At 31.9% G+C, this 20,165-nt stretch overlaps 1 protein-coding gene, 1 long non-coding RNA gene and 2 pseudogenes across 3 annotated transcripts in view; all 4 read right to left on the bottom strand.

Moving 5' to 3' along the window:
• The window catches only part of LOC104704419 (exocyst complex component EXO70A1-like), a 2,451-nt gene extending 1,635 nt beyond the window's left edge, over window positions 1–816 (bottom strand). The window contains exon 1 of the mRNA XM_019227316.1: window positions 169–816. Within this exon, the coding sequence (XP_019082861.1) occupies window positions 169–816 (648 nt within the window). The remainder of the gene's footprint in view (window positions 1–168) is intronic.
• On the bottom strand, window positions 8,023–10,271 carry LOC104704418 (annotated as a pseudogene).
• On the bottom strand, window positions 14,524–15,953 carry LOC104700656. Of its 2 annotated transcripts, none has more exons than XR_753618.2 (5): window positions 15,842–15,953; window positions 15,603–15,716; window positions 15,320–15,453; window positions 15,171–15,232; window positions 14,524–14,769 (listed from the first exon to the last, which is right to left on the bottom strand). It is a non-coding gene; the product is annotated as an uncharacterized LOC104700656 (long non-coding RNA). The 2 variants fall into 2 exon arrangements; XR_002032607.1 differs by having other exon boundaries at window positions 15,603–15,642.
• Window positions 17,160–19,016, bottom strand: LOC104700655 (annotated as a pseudogene).

Genomic DNA, 20,165 nt, shown 5'->3' with positions numbered 1-20,165 from the left:
GACACTCACGGGGAAGACAAAGAGTGTTAAAGCGTTATCTAACGTAATCTCCGTGAAGCAAGACTCCGCAACGGAGACAGATGGCGAGAACACGTGATCGCAAAGGATACGTTCTCCATCGAAGAGATTTGTTATGACAACTTTCGTAGCTTCTAACCATTTCTTGATGTTCTTCTCCATACTATCCCAATCCAATTTCTGAATCTTGCCAAAACTAAGATTCTCAAACCCTAGGTTACTCAACGCTTCAACCATGATTGATCTTCTTATTTTCTTGTAAATCTTGACACATTCGTTTTCGTAACCGGACGATATCATACAATCAGCGATCATTTTCAAATCCGTCATAACATCAGCTTCTTCGGATTTAGGAACTTGAGAATAAATAGAAACTTTTTTCCTCGGGTTGAAAGATGGGGAAGATCGAACGGATACAGATTCATGATCAAGATTTCGTCGGTTCGATTTTAAAACACGGTAAAACTCTTTTTCCAACTGTTTCATAGCGATAGTTACAAGATTATGCGCTCGAGTGAGTTTTGGTGATTCAGGATTCACCAAGACCACTCCTTGAATCGCGTATTGTAAGCTGTTGATGACTTCGACAAATCTTCTTCCTTCGGCTCGATTATCGGAGGAGAAAATGGAAGAGAGGGAGCAAGAAGATGAACTAGATTGATCTGGAGAAATCCATTTTCGGGTGAGAGATTCAGCTGCTTCAATACTATCCATTAAAAGAGACTCAGAGAAGCTTTGGTATGGACGTGGTTTTGACTTTCTCCCGCGGGTTATAGTCGGTTTAAATAGTAGCATCATTTTGTTTTTTTTTTTGTTTTTTTTTTTGTGTTTTCTTTTTTTACCGTTTTCTTAGTTTTGTAAAATATGATAGAATGTGAAGAAATGATGTTTGATTTTTGTTTTGGAGGTTCTAAGGAAGTTTTTTTTTGATTGACTATTTTTATGTTTGAGGTCTTTGATTCGAATTCCTTAAAGCATGTGGTTATCCTCCATTTACTCTTTTTTTTTTAATTGTAGTTTAAGAACTTTAGACAATTTTTTACTTTTAAAATAGCCAAAAATCAGGGGATTTGGATATGTTAAATCTATTTAGGATTTTTGTTTATTATTTTTTCTTTTTTTTGTTTGAACCTCAGATATTTTGAGAATGTTGTCAATTGTGGAAATTAAAATTGAATTCTTACCTTTTTTCAAAAAAAAATAATAAGGTCGAGGAGAAAAGTTTGTTACGAGGAGAGACTACGAGTGGCGAGGAAGGAGAAGTAGGGTTTATAATAAGAATTTCGATAATTTCTTCGTGAACCCTAAGTGAATTTTCTTCCTATAAATTCAGTTATCGTTCCTGATTTTGAGAGAGAGCTCGTTTGCTGCCACCACTGAATAGGAGAAGAGGATGTCCAACCCGAACCGAGGTCGAGAGAAAGAGAAGAGAGCAGAACTTATTGACACTTGAGACTTCCAAGTCAACCGAAAACTCACTTATCCAAACTATGAGATTTTTAAATAAGTCCAGACTCCAGTTTGATGCACAAATATTCATAACAAGGTTAGTAAAACTCATTTTCAATAATCAACATAACACACGAACTTATCAAAAAAAAAAAAACATAACACACCTAAATTGATGAGCAATGCAAAATATCAAATTCCATAACAAGGTTAGTCAAACTCATCACTAAACATAAACAAACCTTAATGAAGCAGATGAGATAGTAATACAATTACTGACACAAGTACGACCGACTTCTAAAATTATCAGCATTACTATGAAAAAAAAAACAAGAAAAAAAACACAGATAATATATATATCGAAAATTTGAGACGTTATACCTCTTTCTTCTTGTCGGTTTTCTCTTCACCTCATGGAAGGATAATAAACCACATCATTCCAATACAGTCCAATAAATCGTACAAGTTTTATTTACTGAAGAACACGATTGATTCAATGATTCTGTCAAACTAGAGAGAGGGAGAGCTACGTCGTTGTAAAGATGAGACGGTGCAGTATCATTTTTTTTTAATAATTATATATATATATATATATATAATTATAGCTGTTTTCGTTTACACGTATCGGCAGACGGCAACTGAAAAATGTATTTCTCAAGTCTAAACTATATTTAAAGTCAAAATATCAATTCTTGCATATACCAAAATTTGTCGAGCAAAAATACTAATATCTCTGCAATCCAAATTTGACTATTTTCTCAAATTCTACAATACTTTTATGCGCTATTTCATACAGAGATTAATTTTTCCGATGGTTTAATTTAAAGGAGGTTTTGTTTTAATTTTTTACCACCAACAAATTCTATTATATTGGTCTCGACATTGCTGTGAGCCTTAAAAGGAAGTCGTTAGTACATTCTAAAAGAAGCTGAAGGAAAACGAATCCTAGTCATTTTGGTGACTCATTGACTCGTTTCCCATGCAAACGACGAAAAAAGACCAATATTATAGAATTAGTCGTTGATTAAAAAATAAAAGTTGACCGTTCGTGTAACTATTTGGTCATATATTGTCTGAAAAGTACTGACGTTTGCTCTCAAAATCACAGAAACCATTACTCTAGACGAGTACACGAGGTTAACTCGTACTCAATATATAGTACATGTGTTTGTTGAGTTGGATGTTCTGAACTTTTCTATTTATTGATATTGATATTGTTTAAATCAAATTTAACGTAATCAATCATGATCATCAAACTTAATATTGGTACTCTTTCAATTAGTTTTATTATTGAATGTAATACTTTATTGAATATTAAGATTCATGACGGGGACATGACTCAATAGAACAAAATAATAAAAATTACAAGAACATAATAATTCAACATTGCAAGATATATAATATAGACTTAATTAATAAAACATCACTTACATACCCAAAACAGAAAAAAAAAACAAAAAAAAAAAATAGTTTAGCTCCTTCGAGGACATGGTAGCGATGATGATGTTTAGACACAATCCTCTGTTTTGGAAGTCTGAGTTTCCAATGACCCATTGATGTTTAAATAAATTGTATTAGCAATACATTAATTAATAAATAACTAATCTACGGAGAATGTAATGAGTTTGGTTGCACATAGCGAGTTACCTTCTTGATTATATACTCTGAGCCTCTTTGTTTTTGGGCCTCAGATAATAATAGTATATGCCGACAAAAACACAAATGATCACAATGAGAACAACAATTGCTATGATGATATCGACAAAGATATCAACATCCAATGATCCTACTTTCTTACTCTTATGTTTCTTCTTCGAACCTGCAATTTATTTAAGTCTGTTTATTATATAAAATTTAATGGATTAAAGGATTAAGAATCTCTATTGAAGGAAAATAACATGAAGTTATTTTATTTAATTTAGAACCTTTTTTACTTTTGCTTGAAGAGCTCTTAGAAACTGCTGTATTCTCAACCACTTTAGAGCCATCGAGAGCTTTGACTACATCTTCAACAACGGTCGAAACCGATCCATAATCATTCGTAGCCATAACATAAGTTTCATCTTCATGTCTAAAAACAAAGAAAGCAAAATAATATATGTATGTATTTAGTTGCAACCAATATCAAAAAAGTGAACGATATGATTATGAGATGTTCTTACTTTGACACATCAGATGTTGTTGAATATCCGGAAATTAGAGCGAGAGAGACGAGTACGAGGAAGATGATGATAGGAAGATTGGAAGCCATCAAATTCGTACGTCGCCTTGTGCTTAATTTGCAAATGTGAAAGATGACTTGACTATATATAGTCACTAGTGAATGTCCACGCATGGGTTTGATATGTTGAATTGCTTTTAAAATTGATTATTTGTGTGTTTTCATGCTACACAAATTTAGTGTTTATAGTATCTTGAAAATAAATGTTACGATATGTTTTGCAGATATCAGAATTGATTTAAATCTTTTTTTTACGTAGAGTTTTGTAATAGTATAAATTTTATGTGGTGTGTAGCATACTAAATATTTTTGAATAAACATCTCAGTCTTCACTTTTCAGAAAGCATTTCTCTATATGAAAATAAAAATATGAAAAATTGTATGATTCAATAGATAATATTTATTTTTATATGTAATTATTGAACATTTTTGTAATTTCATTTTTTAGTATATGGTGATGAAACATTGACGAAACCTGGTACGGGGATACAAACCAAACCTTCACATGTGAGCGAGGGTCGTGTGGTGGCGTCATAGCTGTGTAAATAAACCAAATCGATCTCTCCGAATCGCGGCGAGTCGGACCAGTGGTGGTGGTCTACGGCGACCAGGAGTCGTCGATCTCCATGAACTTCTATCCAATCACATCTCTGTGTCTCCGCATGATCCATTTGAACAACTTGATGCACGTTGAGTCTCTCGACACTTTTCTCTTCGATGCATTTCAGAAGCTTTCTCTCGCTTATGGTGAAAAGGTCCATCACAAAGAATCGATGGCCATAATCAATTCATCTCACAAAAGGAAGCATCTCAATATTAGGAAACTATCTCATACATGGAGCCATGTCTTCGATTTCACAATGCATTTCCAACTGTTTGTGAGGAGGATTTCCACACTGGTTTTGTCAACTCTTCAAGAAGAGAAAGTAGAAGTTTTAGATATCTCTGAAATGGTTAAAGAGTGGTAAGCAGTCAACAAAATTCACGACCAATCATTTTGCACACCAAGTGTTCGACTTAATGCTTCTTAAAGGTCACAGTTTACATCAGCAGATGGAAGAAAAAACTGTCCGTCGTGGAAATTCAAGATCAAAAACATGTCACAACCACAATGTTTGGTATATGAGGCGTTATGTGTTAAAGAGATGAATAGCTGATCTCACAAGATTGGAGATATACATTTGAGTAAACAAAACATCAAGCATGGTGAGGTTTATGATGCGAAGTTTTCTAATCACATGCTTCCATGTCTCTTTTTGTTTTAATAGTTCCAATTTTTTTTAACCTATCTATTATTGATTATGTTTCTAGGAAATTTATTGATCAATGGGAAGTAACATCTTTAGTTTCTTAGTTTTTATGAAAGTCATCCTAAATTTTAAAAGATTCTTCCTAAACATCATTCAATCTTTCCTGAATTTTTTGTTTTTCATATGTTTTACCTAGTTATATACTTTACATGAATGAAAAGTTTTTCTTATTGGTTACACTCTCTTAGGGACAGTTTTACATGAATGAAAAGCTTTTTTCAATTTATGAAAGTCATCCTAAATTTTAAAGGATCTTTCCTAAATATCATTCAATCCTTCCTGAATTTACATGAGTCACAAAACATTTTTTATGAATGTCATCCTGAGATCTCAAGGTATCTTCCTGAATTTAATAGAACTTTTCTGAATCTAAAAAAACTACCATTTGCTTCATTTAACATCAAGTTAATATTATTTTACAAAATACACCATCCAATATATACGTATCATAAAAATCCTAATTTGAAAACAAAGAATCAGCCCCTAAACATCTCAATCTCCTTAAGTATGAGCTCCTTGTCGATATAAAACACTGTTACCCTACAAAAATGAATGACACAAGCTGTTAAAAACAGTTCAGTGAGGCTGTCACAATTTAAATAGAATTCTTCTTTAATTTCATATAGCTAAGAATAATTCAAAAGAAACCACATATGTTCATATAATTTCTATAAGCACTAGTAGAAGGGTGTGTCATGAACGTCTCAAATTTCATACACCAACAATAGCAATACAAAATCAAGCAGACCTTTAAAATCATCAAATTTTAGAGAACACTTATAACCAAGCATGGCTCCTATAGTCATTCAACAATTAATATTAGTTTGCATCTATTCTCAAGTTTCTCTAAATTATCATGGATAGAAATTGACAATTTAGGGAGGCAATTCAAAAATTTATGAAGCTCTTCCTGAATTTTCAAATCAAGCATGTAACTTCACCAATTAAGTCAAATAAGAAAGACACAACCCTTCGTACCAAATTTCTCTAAATTAGCAAGGAATCAACCTATGAACAGGCTCAGTTATGACTCTAGCCAAGGTTAATGCAAGGAATCAAATCTGAGATTTCAAACTTCTGGAACGGATCCATGTCGTCAAGCTTATGAACTAATTTCATGTACAAGTTTCCGTCGAGGATGTGCTCCATTATCGCCGCCGCTTCGATTTGTCCAAGGTGATGCTTCAAAGGATGAGTCAGATGATCGGTGAACTCAGGCTTCCCACTCATCACATCCACGAAGATCGCAGATAAAACCTCAACTAACACCACTTGAACATCACCTCCAATGATTTTGGAGTAGAGTGTTGACTCGTACGAGCATGGCGGCTCTTGTGGCTTTCTTAAAGGAGCTGAGATTTGGGTACATGATTGGTGGAAGCAGAGGAGAAACTAATCATTTTGATTTTTCTCAAAATAAAGAATATATAAATTTGAGCTAATTTTGGAACATTTGAGAGTGTATGCTAGTTTTGGAAGAAAAACTTAAAATGGTGCTATTTTTGAGAATTACTCTAAATTTTATATAATCAAAAATCGGTTGTACCTTAAATTTTACAGAAACTTAACTTCTTAATTTTTTTACCAAAATTAAAATAGATATCTCCTGACTATACAAATCTCTAATTGGAAAAGAGACTTCTACTAAACTTGTGTCATAATGTTGGTGTTATTGATAAACTTGTGTTATTTTGCATGTTTGCTAGTGTTAGTAGTGAACTAATATTTTGAGCAAATTGACAAATTCTTTATTAATGTGATTATGATGAAATTCAACCTCTTCTTCTGTTGATTTTTTTTTACTAATCGATTGATTTTTCATTTCTGATTTGATTGTTAATTGATTATAATTTTATAAATTTGTTTTTTTTTTCTGTGTATGATTGTATAAGATAGGAGGCACCACAAAAAAAAAAGATAGGAAGCTGAATGAATATTACTAGAGTGAATGATTACAATATATTAAAGTGTACATGAGAGACTAATGTTATGGCTTTGATTGATAACACGAGTAATTGAAATTGAGTTGCAGTAAGTGTTATAATTTGATGTAAGTTGCAGTAAACATCTAAATATTTTGAAGATGGATGACATCCATATATATACAAACATCAATGTCTTTCAATTCACGTATTGTTTTTGTTTGGATTGTTTTCTACATGCATTATGAATAAATTGGTCAATAACTTATCAGTTCTACGTTTTAGCCCCCAATAAGTACACCACATCATGGCACGCAGTTACATCTTCGTTTAGCAATTTTAGCTTAAATCTTAATTCCGTTCTCAGGAGGACCTTGGTCAAGTCGTTTCTCAGTATAGTTAGTTTTTAACAAAACTTTTGGTTTTTGGTCTTTTACTCCATCATCGAATTTATTTTTAGCTTGGTCTTTTATTGCGCCTCTCATAACTTTTGGTCAAATTATTTTTAACAGCCATTTAACTGTTGGGTTGGTCTTTGTAGAACCGAATTTAAAACGAAATCGCGTTTCAGAAACGGTTTTCGAAATCCATTTCCAGTCGTCATTTGTCTAATTATAGAGCTCACAAAGAGACATCAGCCACGCATTGTGTGGTCTTAGACAATTTTTTTTTGACGTGGAACCTGTCTATTGATGCTTAGGTTTACTGGGCACGTATCTAATCTTGTGTGTTATAGAGACAGTGACACTGACATTTAACCGAAGCTAAGCCAATTATAAAAAAGTAGGAAAATGCAAGTCACATACTTGAGTATCTCAAAGTTACAGCATCGTAAAGGATTACAAAGTGAATCTCTCGGATCTATCAAAATGTCGAAATCATAAACACTTTTCTCTAATGCGACTCATCATCGAGCTTTCTGTAAAACCCATCCCGAAGAGTTGGTTTCACAGAGTTCGTGCATCACCTGCGGAACACCCGAGAGAGTCAGACTTAAACCACACTTTAGTCAAAACATAAAAAGTGAGAGAGAGCTCAAAGTGAAACCTTTAGGTATTCGTTGTTGGTGATTTTACATTTGTACCGCCCTTTTCATATCTTCTTAGATTTGGAGAGGTGTTGTAGTTTTTGAACTTTGTCCTTTGTCTGAGAGAGTTATTGAGATTTCTGGTTTAACAACTCTACTTTTACCTCCTCCTTGTGTTATCTTTGACGTAAGTTTCTCGTCCATAGCTTTCCAAAGAGCAGCTTGCTCCTTAGCAATCTCCGGGTAGGATTTTATGAAGGAAACATCAGTGGGAACTTTGAACTTCCAATCACATAGCAGAGGTCTTTCTTTGGCAAATACAGTCAACATAGTTTTAATCTTGTCCCTAAGGCGACCAGTTGCTTCAATGTCAGAGTACTTTATAGTTGAACCCTTGCTGAACAGCATCAGGACATAATCCCTAGAAGCTTCTACAGGCCCGTCTAGTATTAGTAGCCTAGTTGGATGACCTTTAAGAAATCCTCGTCTGATAACTCTGGGGCATAATGCTTAAGAACACTGTAATGAAATAACAGAGGGTCCTGTTTTGTCGACCGAACAAGTTAGTTTAGAGGGCTTATTATACCTATATTTTTAATTCATAAATTAGGAAAAGGATTCATATAATCTTCATCTAGTGAAAACTGAAAAGAACAGCTACTAATGCAAGCATTCGTTGAGATTTATAATAATAACTAACAAACCTGGCAGAGCATTTTTTGCACACGTTCTTCAATCGGTAGGGAGGTCAAGACCCTGAAAGCAGAAGAAACACGTAAGAAAGGATGCAAATGATTTGGTTAAAACAAGAAAAGGGTAGCTGATATATTAAAAAAAATATGATAAGACTGCACCTTTTCCATGAATGTTTCGTTTCATAGTTTCCCCCACGGCACAACGAGTTGATATAAAGCTCACTTCAACAAAAGACAAAAGAAGATAGTAAGGAGAAGGTACGTAGTTAAAAACACAAGTTGTAACAAGCGAACTTAGTGAAAAAGGAAAAACATCATACGAGCTCATGTTGAAGTCTATTGAAGAGTTGTCATTCTCCATCATTTCGTTAAGATATTTGGAGCAAAACTCGGATTGAAGTCCATGATACTTGAGTGAAACCCAATTCTTAAAGGAAAACGAAAGATATATAGAAGCATAAGTTTACGTAGCCATATCAAAAACAAGAATTTAAAACGCTAAACTCTATTGCTGCATGCAATCAATAATTTTTTTTAGCTAGGTTAGATAAATGATATCATACCAGTTCTTTGGACGTTATGGCAGATTCTTCTAGAGCTTCTGCTTGTTTCTTTTTGAATGAAAAATACTGAGTAGACGGTCGGAGCTGTGCAACAGCATGAACAGGATTCAAGTGTAACTGCAAAGTGCAAACTCCAATTAAAATAAGTTATCTCACACTAGAGGGAACAAAACTTGCAAGAAAAGAGAGGAAGAGAATATACCTTATCACCTGAAAGAACCCCAATAGCGTAATCCATCCAAGGAGGCTGCTGCTTCCACGTCGTTGTCAAGGTCTAAACAAAATAACAACACCAGAAGAAAAAAAAGAAAAAATGAAATTGCATAAAAAAAAGATTCAAAGCCTGCTTGGAAAAAAAAAAAAAAAAAAAAAAAGTCTAACCTGCTTAGTCATAGTTGCAAACTCGGAATCATAGTTCCTCGAATGGATATCGATAGACAAATCAACTTCCACCCGACAAGTAGAGGGATTCACTCTAACCTTAAAGAAGACACATCAATAAAGAAAATGATTAGAACAAAAATAAAAATCAATAGAAAATATATAAAAATTAATTAATGAGAAACTCACTTGTTGGCATCGTTCATCCATTTCGTATGGTCGCCAAGAGGGTCTAAGAGGATATTGTAGAACATAAAGCTGACATATCATTGAGAAATCAAAACAATTAGCAAAAAAAAAATAAAAAAAGTTGGAAGAAATCTAAGCTAATGGGTGAAAGGAAGGTTACCTTAGTGTTGTTGGCCTCAATTGATGGATTGAAGAATACATCAATTTCACGAACAACAACGTCTTCTACTTCTTCTTCTTCCCCCCGTGGAATCTGATCTAATTCCATCATCAACTCAGGTTCTGTCGTCTCAGGTTCCTTATTGAGTTTAGAATCAATCTCCATTTTAACGGAGCCAATATAGACCTCAGCTTCAACTTTATAAGGGCCAGGGAATTTGGCTTCAACATCTTGCGAATACAAGGGTTTGGGTTTGGACTTTACAGCACGACAAGGTGCAAATCTGCGGGTTTTGGTAATCTCTTTTGGTTTGTTGTCTTGGTCATCAAAGTCCATTTTTTACGATCAATGTGCTGGACTCAAAAACACTGAATGCACTGGGACAGAGAGATACCTGGGCAAGATTAAAAAACGGTCTACTCAGTCACTAACAAAACCCTAATATCAATCAATCATAATCGATAAAATCGTGAATTCAACATTCAACTACAAAAAAAAACTATGTAAATTCGAAAAGAAAATTTACAAAATCTATGTGCGTGAAGCAGGGGGTTAGGTTACCTTTAGCTAAACTGTAGAAAAATTATAGAGAGCAAGGGCTGATTATGAAAAGCCTGTGTGTTAAGCCAGAGAGACTCAGCGCGTGGTTCTTTTTTTTTTTTTTCCTTGTTTGTACTAGGTTTTGAAGTCACACGCTACACGTAAGGTATATTTGATATATTTTGATAAAAATTATATATGATTGATTACGGTAATAAAATATTACCTCATAAAAAAAATTAAAATTAGTACTAAAGAAAAAAAAAAATTCAGGTATACAATTTTTTAAAATATAAAAATTAGTTGTGTTATAAAATCAAATCTGATAAAAAAATCATAAATTTAACTTGACGTCCAGGCAAATCAAACTGATGACCTCACATATTCTAAACCATTTCTTTGACCACCAGAAAAACGAAACAATTTTATAAACATGAATTTAACTCATTTTCATATTTAATTGATCGTTACCACCTATGTTTTCGTGTTTTTTATTCAATGTTTTTTTAATCTTCATATTCAATTTTGTCATTTTCATTGTCAAATTTTGTGTTAATTGTCATCGTAACTTTTACCATCAAACTCCAAGAACAAAATCATTTCTTTTTTCAGAAAATTTGTGAAATTCATGATTACCAGCATAGTCAATACATGCACCCAATTATTGACAATTTTATTCATATACTTATTTGGTTTTAGATTCACGCGTTTAGAAACTTCTCAAACCAAAATCCTTACTTGGTCATAAGAAAATATACTAATAATTATTTACCTATATGAATCATATGATATATAGAAATATGAGTACACTATAAGAACATATTAATTATAAATAAATAATATCAATTATATTATATCATCAAATAATATCAACCGTATCATATTATCAAATAACCGTAACCGTATATAATAGTAACCGCTTGAACCGTGACCGTATTTAAACGTAACCGTTTAACCGTTTGTTAAACGGTTCTGGTTAAGGTTACAAAAATTTCTAACCATAACCGATGGTTAATAAACCTTAACCGTGACAACCGTAACCCTGGTCATGCCTATGTATAGCTAATAAAACATGTGTGTTTGTCGTCCATCTTTCTTTTTTAAACCTCAAAATTTGACTCAAACATCAAATTAAGGTCTTGCGATGTCAATCCTTCTTCCTTAGACCCAAAAATAAAAAATTAATGAAAGAATATCAACTCATCTATAAAATCATACACAAAAATATGTTTTACAGCTCATAAGAAATAAAAAGCACAAATGTAGATAAATAAGATAATTTATATTTTGCATCAATATTTATAATATTTTAAACTTTTAAAATTTAAAACTTATAATATTTAAAAACATTTTAAAAGTTAAGAACTTTTAAAAGTTTCAATATTTATAATATTTAAACTTTTAAATTTTTTAAATATTATAATATATTTATGAAACTGTTTAAAGTTTTAATTTGATCAAATAAAAAAATCAGATCAAACCAAACTTGGACACCTGATAAATCAAGTTTTCATGCTCATTCGTTGTTGGAAGCATATTAATCTTATTTATACTAATTCTGAACCATTGTTTAAAAAATTTCTAGCCGATGTGGGATATTGTGCTTAGTTATTTGATTTCCATAAATTTTAAATTTTTCTTTTTCTAAAAATTTTTGTAAATTTAAAAAATGTTAATGAATGACATGTCAAATCATGATAGGTTGTTTAAAATAATTCTTAATATAGAAAATTTTAGAAATTGTATAAAATGTTAATAAGTGATTGGTCAAATTTCTATTAATTGTTTAAAATTGTATGGGGACGGTATTAAGAGCTTTTGTAAACTTTACTATTATTTTTGGACCATACAAAAAGGGTCAAAACATAATGGGTTTATGAACCGAAGCCCACATAGAGCCCAAATGCCTAAACCGCCAAGGAAGAAGAAGAGATGACTCCACACAAACACGTTTGGCACGCAACTGGAAACAACCAAGACGCGTGTTGTGGGATAAAAAAAATGTTACGCGAGCGATCCATTCGTCTTCTGCCGTTGAACTCCTGTTCCCATAGACGAACCGTTGAACTCACCCACTTGCGCAAATCATCATCAATCAGAAAAAGTGGGAAGAGAATTAATTGACTATGAGAATCCAAATATTCTTGCAACCGTTTTGCCGGAGGGAGAAAGTATAAAGGAGTCTAGCTCGAGAGAGCCCATTTTCCATTTTTTTTCTTTTAAAATTAAATTGCTTAGATTTATCCCCTTTATAATAAAACGCAAGTACACAACTTTTTTTGTAGACTATATAATTTTAATAAGTTAGTTATAAATAGGTTATACATTAATTGATACATTAATTGGTTACAAATAGGTTATACCGAAAATCTTTAAGAGAATATTTTAAAGAATTATATCATATAACTTACCATATTAATTTTCTTTATTAAATTATTCATCAAATAAAATTTTCTGATATCTAACTTAACATATTAAATTATTAATTATCATTATACTTCACCTCTCATTTTTATATATAAGTCTATTTTGTGAAACAAATAAATTATCATATTATTTATTAGAATTATAAAATAGTTTTATTTCCGGATATACCATAAGTTAAATTTTTAAAAACAAATATAAATTGTTCAATCTATAAATTATTCAAGCTTTAGTAACATTATTCTTTAAAAATAATATCATTGAGTTAAAAAAATTACTGAGTAACGGGTCAAAATTTGAATATTTAAATTCAATTTCATATTTTTTTGTTGAATTTTATAATTTATAAAATATAATAAATTTTAAATAATTTATTTTGAAATATTTTTAATATATTGAATTGATATAAAAGTTAGAAACTATAAACACTCTAAACTGATTTGTTATAGCAATGTCAATAATATGTTACTATAATATAAAAGAATTTCAAGAAACTAAGTATGTTAAAACAAAAAGTATAACAATATATTAAATTATTTATAATATAATAACTTGCTTTTAAAAAATCAAATTTACAAAATTATGTCTTATAATGACATTCAAGTCATGATGTAGAATATATATTGTTGAAATAACTTTCACATATAGAACCTAATACAACATATTAAAATTTTATTTTAAAATATAATATACAAAATTTTGTATAAAATAAAATTTAATCATTGTTATAGGTTTATAGCACGGGTACTGATCTTGAATCATTAACAATATAAAACTAACAAAATATGTGTCTTTTTTGGAGTCATCATATTTAGCATATGATTTATTGCATAATGTTTTATCCAAAAAAACTTTTAAAAACAATCACATAAAATATATTTTATATAAAATTAGAATATAAATAAAATGAATTTCAACCCATGCTCTAGCACGGATCTAGGTAAACTAGTATTCTACCCGTACGTAGTACGGGACTCACTATTTGTATTAAAGTCATATGTGCGATATTACATATACGGTGTAAGATCTTTTTTACTGTTTGTGCAATATATAAACTAAGTAACGAAAGAGAGTAAAGATATAATATGATTATGGTTTAAAAAGCTCAGAAGGGAAAATCACAAAAGTCCAAATTTAAAAGTCTTCAAAACATGAACGCTTAATTCAATGTAGAAGAAGTTGACAGTTGACCACACACATAACTTATGTTGAGCTTTTTGTTGTGTTGAGAAGACTTGAGCTTTAATTTATGTCATGTTGACATTCTTGAAAGGCTTTTCCTTTGGCGTAAGATCCATGTCGTGTCACCAGACTCACCACATGACCATGAAATTTCTGTTGATCTATGTGCTTCTGGCAGCTTTCTTTAATGCTTCTTCACTTAGCTTTCTTGTTTTCCTAATTTGCCTTCTTTCTAATGCTTAACTTTTGTATTGTATCCCATTGTCAAATCTGCTTTATAAAAATCCATTTTTAACATGTTCTGAAAGAAAGATAAACAAAAGGCTATAGATAACACAGATTTTGTTATCTAGTTTAAAAGCCCGGTCCAATATATTATATGCAATTTGTGTAATTGAGTTTTGAAACCGAGTTTGCGTTTGTAAGATTTAACAAAGATGAAAATGTTTAGATGTTCAAAATGAATTACCAATAACTTTTTAGAAAGTGTAAATTGTTTTGATACAAAAAAATAAAGACGAAGTGAAGAGTAGGTAGGACAATTGTGTTGGAGAAGATGTCAGCCAAACTGTTTGTATGTGGTCTAGCTTCTATTATACAAAGTCTGAATAATTGGTGTGTTGTTGGGAATAGAGGTGCCGTGAGATTAGAGACTTGAGGATATATGGTCATTTGTAAAACATTGAGTCTTGTATGGAGATACATGAAAAGAAAGAAAAAAAGTGGTTAGATCAAACAAAACATGGCAAAGATAAAAAAGCTGAAGTAAATTAGAAATCAAATTGTATAAAAAGATATGATTAAAAGAGATACAATCTTTAACAGTGCTGATTATAGTGTAGGATATGATTAAAGAGATACATTCTTTAACAGTGCTGATTATAGTACATCATTCTAAAACCAGTAAGAAATAGAGAGTTGGAAGATTGAAGCTATAAAGCAATACTATGGCTACTTGATAGAAGAAAAACAGATAATTTTTCAGTATGTAAATAGAGGTGTAAGAAGCCTACATGATTGATGATAAAAATATATTTATAAGGCTGATTTTAAGAGTAGTTAATACTTAACAGCATCCAGTTTTCATACCTTGGTTTTTTGATTAAAACTCAAAGTTTAGTGTATACATGATTGATTCCATTGAACCTCGCCTGAAAAAGAAAAAAGAGACCAATTCACCTCCATATTTGCAATTTTTCAAAAATGTTTTGGGCTGCAAGAATGATCTGCATATATACCTTGCCATTTCGTTGGAGTCAATGGTCTTTAACGACGTCATCTCCTTATTTTGCTATCTCTGTCAACGTCTACTTTCCAGATGAATAAACCTTCACCCCTTTAAGCCTCCCACGTCAACAATCTACAGTATTATCTATTATGTATGGTAGAAAATGAAAAAAAGGAAAATTTCAGGTATGTCAAGAAAAATTAATAAATTGGATAGAAATTAAAACGCATAAAAACATGAGAGTTTAGTAAATTAAAATAAATAAAAAAAAGGGTGAAAGGATTTGTTCTTACTCTTCTGCAGTCTGTGGGTTGAAAGTTAGATCCTCAAATCCTTGAACAAATAAGAAGATGAGTTTGATGAGTATATAACACGACGATGAACAAACTGAACCAAAGTTGTGAAATCTGAAAACATAAATTGTAAATAGAAAGACAAAGACAAAGAAGAATCAGTTTCGATCTAGACAGCAGAGCTTAGAATCAAAACGCCGAGAGAAAGAAAATAGAAGAAGGGCGATCCGATTATTTACCTTTAGATTTTTTGGCCATGTATGTAGATATCAACATAACCTTCAGTTTTTGTTTCAAACCCGATAAAAGTTGCATGAAACCAGAATTAGAGAAGGAAGAAAGCTAGGATGTTTATTTTGTTCCATCAAATTTGAGGAAAAAATTGTATATTTTATAGAAAAATTTATATATTTTATAAAACTTATATTTTCTCTATTGTATATTTGTCGCTTTCAGCAATAAATTACCTTTTTGCCACTAAGAAAAATACCTCTAGCACTAATATATTTTGCTTTAGCCGTGATTTAATCTTTTTTAAGACGAAATATTTGAAAAGTAAATAAAAAATCAGAAAATATATGTAAAACCAGAAATAGTTATTTACAAAACAAAATTTTGTTAGGGCTATTCTCATAATACTACTAAAATAAGTTTTTTTTTAAGATAGCACTTTTATTTTTATTTTCTAAAAATACCACTAAAATAAATTTTTTTCCAAAAATACCACAAATTTATACTAAAGTTTTCATATTCAAAACTTAAACTTAAATCCTAAATACAAAACCCTACCCCTTAAAAATTATACCTAAATCTGAAATTGTAAACCAAAAATTAGAAAAATAATTGTACATCTTTAAAAATCAATTGTTGTGTTTGTAGTATTTTAGAAAAGAAAACGTCAAGTGTTGTATTTTTTGGAAAAAATACTTAAATGATGGTATTTTGATGAATTTCTCAATTTGTTAGGACTTACTAGTCAATAGTGTGTAATTACCATATATTGGGACATGTTTGAATCATTGAATGATGATGATCTTAACAAAAATATCAATAATGATGGATTTCATTTAACTTTATAAATTTTCATGATTAAATAACGTATGATTTGTAAATTTTACATAAATCACTTAAAATACTAGATTCAATACACCCTCATTTGTGTTTTTTCGGTACAACTAAAATTAATCTGAGAATTTAACATAGTTTTAAAATTTTTAGACCAACAGAATTAAGAAAATTGGTAAATGAGATGTAATGATATTTGAATTAGTTATACATTGAAACTAATTATGTGTATGAAAATTATATTTTTATATCAATTTCATTTTTATTCTATTCTCCAGAGAAATTGGAGCTTCAAACTCGCCTCACACAAGAGGAAAAGAAGCTGAAGCATGGGTTGAAGACGCTTGATCAATTTGGTTTCGATGGTGACTACGGTCACTTATCTGCCTCTTGACGTTATTAAAAAGTTAGTTATTAAAAAATACAATATATATATATATATATATATATATATTAACACAATAGGTACATAACTTTTTAATTGAATACATAAAATAACTTTTTAATTGAATACATAAAATAGTTTATTAATATTACTGCAATGTTCACCCTATGTTTTAATTACTCATATATCTATCCCATCTAACTAATAAGAACCTGAAGAATGAATAGACGAAACACTCCCTGATCCATGAGACCCAAAATACAAATCCGAAAGATAATTCCCAATATCTTCAGGGGCAAACCCGGTATTCTCCCATAACCCGACCCGGTTCCTTTCACAAAAACCGGAGTATCTCGGTATAATCTTCAACCCAACAGACCGTTTAATCTCATCTCTCAATTTCGAATCCGGTACAACCCAACCGGTTTGCCTCTTATACGCAACCTCAAACCCATGACTAAACCGCTTAATCCTCTCCTCCGCCGTCACATCATCATCAACCACAGAAGACAGTGACGCCATGGTCTCTCCCCAAACGATCTCCTCAAACTTGGCCACATACTTCTTCACCTTCGCTTCATGCCTCTCAACCCAATCCTCACTCAGAACCACCTTCAGATTCGACGATCTCACTTTCACAACGACGTAGTTGAGGTTGTTAATGAGAAACAGATACGAGAGAGCCACGTCGTTGTAGAGACGAGACTTGGCGTCGATTTTGCAGAGTAATAACAGAATCAGCCACGCGATCCTCGATTTCACCGGATCCGAGTCCCCGGAGCTCTCTTCTTCTTCTCCCGGTGAAGGCAACGATTTGGTGACGATGATATCGGAGAGTGAATCGCTGTAATCAGCGAGGAAGACGATGAAACTCATAACGTACCTCGTCAATTGATGGATTCCGCCGCCGGAGATCAAATATCTCGACGATTCTTTAGAAATCCAAGATTCGAATTCGTTGATCATCGAAACCACACCGTCTCTGAGATTCGATAAACTCAAATCGACTCGTGATCTGAGCAAAGACGTTGAATCGGAGCTGAAGAGCTCGTCGATCTTAGGTAAAAGCTCTGTAATGGTTTCATAAACATCGAGAGTAAAGAAGATCTTCTCCGGAGATTTTTTATCACATTTCGCCATTTTTTCCGGGAGACTTAACAGAGCTAAACCGGTTTGTAATGTGACTTCAGCGAAAGAAGATTCACGATGATGACGATGAAGAGAAGACATGATCGGAGAGGATACGTTCACCGTAGAACAGAGTATTCACAGCTCTTGTTGTGATCCTTATCCATTTACTTATCTTCTTCTCCATAACTTCCCATTCAAGTCTCTGTATCTGATAGAGAGTTAGATTCTCGAATCCGAGTTGGTTCAACGCGTCGACGATGATCGATTTACGGATTCCTACGTAGGTTTCGAAGCATTCTTGAGCGTATCCTGATGAAGTCATGCAATCAGCGATCGTTTTTAGATCTTCCATGGTTTTGGAATCTGATTCGGGAGCTCTCGAAGAAGAGCGGTTGGAGACTGATTCAGGGTCGAGGTAGCGTCGGTTTGATTTGAGGATACGGTAAAACTCTTTGGAGAGATGAGTCATTGAGATACGCATTAGATTCTCAGCTTGGATGAGTTTTGTGGACGTTGGATTCACTGAGATTAGTCTCATCATACCCGAGTGTAAGGTGTGTACCGCGTCGATGAATCGTTTGGCTTCGTCGCGGTTTTCTGATGAGAATAAGGAAGAGACGGAGCAGTATGAAGAAGAGGTGAGAAGTACTTGTGGTGATATCCATCGGTTTATGATAGCTTCGGCGTCTTGGATACTGTGTTCCATTAGAGACTCGGAGAAGCTTTGGTGTGAATGTTGTTTTTTTAGCTTTGAAGCGAAGAGGACCATTGTTTTTGTTTGATGTGTAAAAGAATAATAATGAAGTGAAGATTTCTGAAGAAATGAATTTGCATGTAACGGTATTTATAGTGTGGTGTGTTGTATATAATTCGTATTTTTTTAATTTGAAGGAATTATAAAAAAAAACGTCGGACTTATAAAGTGTATGACATGAAAATACATTTTACACTAGAGTCTATAAAGGTATAAAGATTCAAAACGTGTATTTTCAACTCATTCGAACATGTAGTTGCTAGTATAGGTATTGGTTGGTGCCCATGCAATGGAGTAGAAGTATAGAACAAAAATAAATGGTTGATGAATAAGACAAAACTGAATGGTTTAAGTAGTGCCTTATTTTTCTTTAGAGTTTTAATTTTAGACGAGTTTTACGACTCATCTACTGATTAAGAAATATAAAAAAATCAAGTCTTATATCAACAACGAAACAAAAATAATGAAACTATTATTGTTTATCAAACTCAAATGATCATAAACAATAGTATTGTTGAGTGGAAACACAAAGTTTTCTTATATTAAACTGATGATTTAGTGGATTCAATCCGACCATACCAAATCCATGCATGTAATTAAAGTCTTAAAAGGATCATGGAAAATTTACTAATAATTTTTACATTTTAGTTGAATATAAAAAATAAGTACTAAAATATAGTTTAATCAATTTGTGAAATTAGTAACGTCATTTTATTATCATAGTAATTACACACTATTGACTCCTAAGTCCTAAGTGGAACTAAAATAAAAGTTATAATTGCTCGTCCACAATTTTAGATTTTCTTATTACATCTTTGAGTAAATTAATCGTGTAAAAAAAAAGGTGTAAACCTAGTGTTCTATCACATATTGGCTTTCCCAATAGATAGTGTAAAAACGTTGAATGCCTTTTAAATTAGATTGACGCATAAAAATCGATTAATAAACTAAATGATCATGAATGAACAAGTGTTATCTCCAACAATAAACATCACAAATATTCACAATTCTTTTCTTTTGAAAATGTAAACCGACCATAGCATTTTTACATGTATTACACTATAACATAGTTTTTTTATGTACTATACAATTACGGACGGTGTAGTAACTTCAGTCCTTTTTACATACTTGGCTTGTTTCCGTTTACACATATCGGCAGAGGCCAATTAAAAACTAATTAATTCTGTAAGTCTAAAACTATTTTTTTTTTTTTTTTTTTTTTTTTTTT

Source organism: Camelina sativa, chromosome 7, assembly GCF_000633955.1.
Source record: "Camelina sativa cultivar DH55 chromosome 7, Cs, whole genome shotgun sequence".
Classification (NCBI taxonomy): Eukaryota; Viridiplantae; Streptophyta; class Magnoliopsida; order Brassicales; family Brassicaceae; genus Camelina; species Camelina sativa.
Note: the sequence above shows the minus strand (reverse complement) of the source record. Positions and strands in the feature narration are given on the sequence as shown.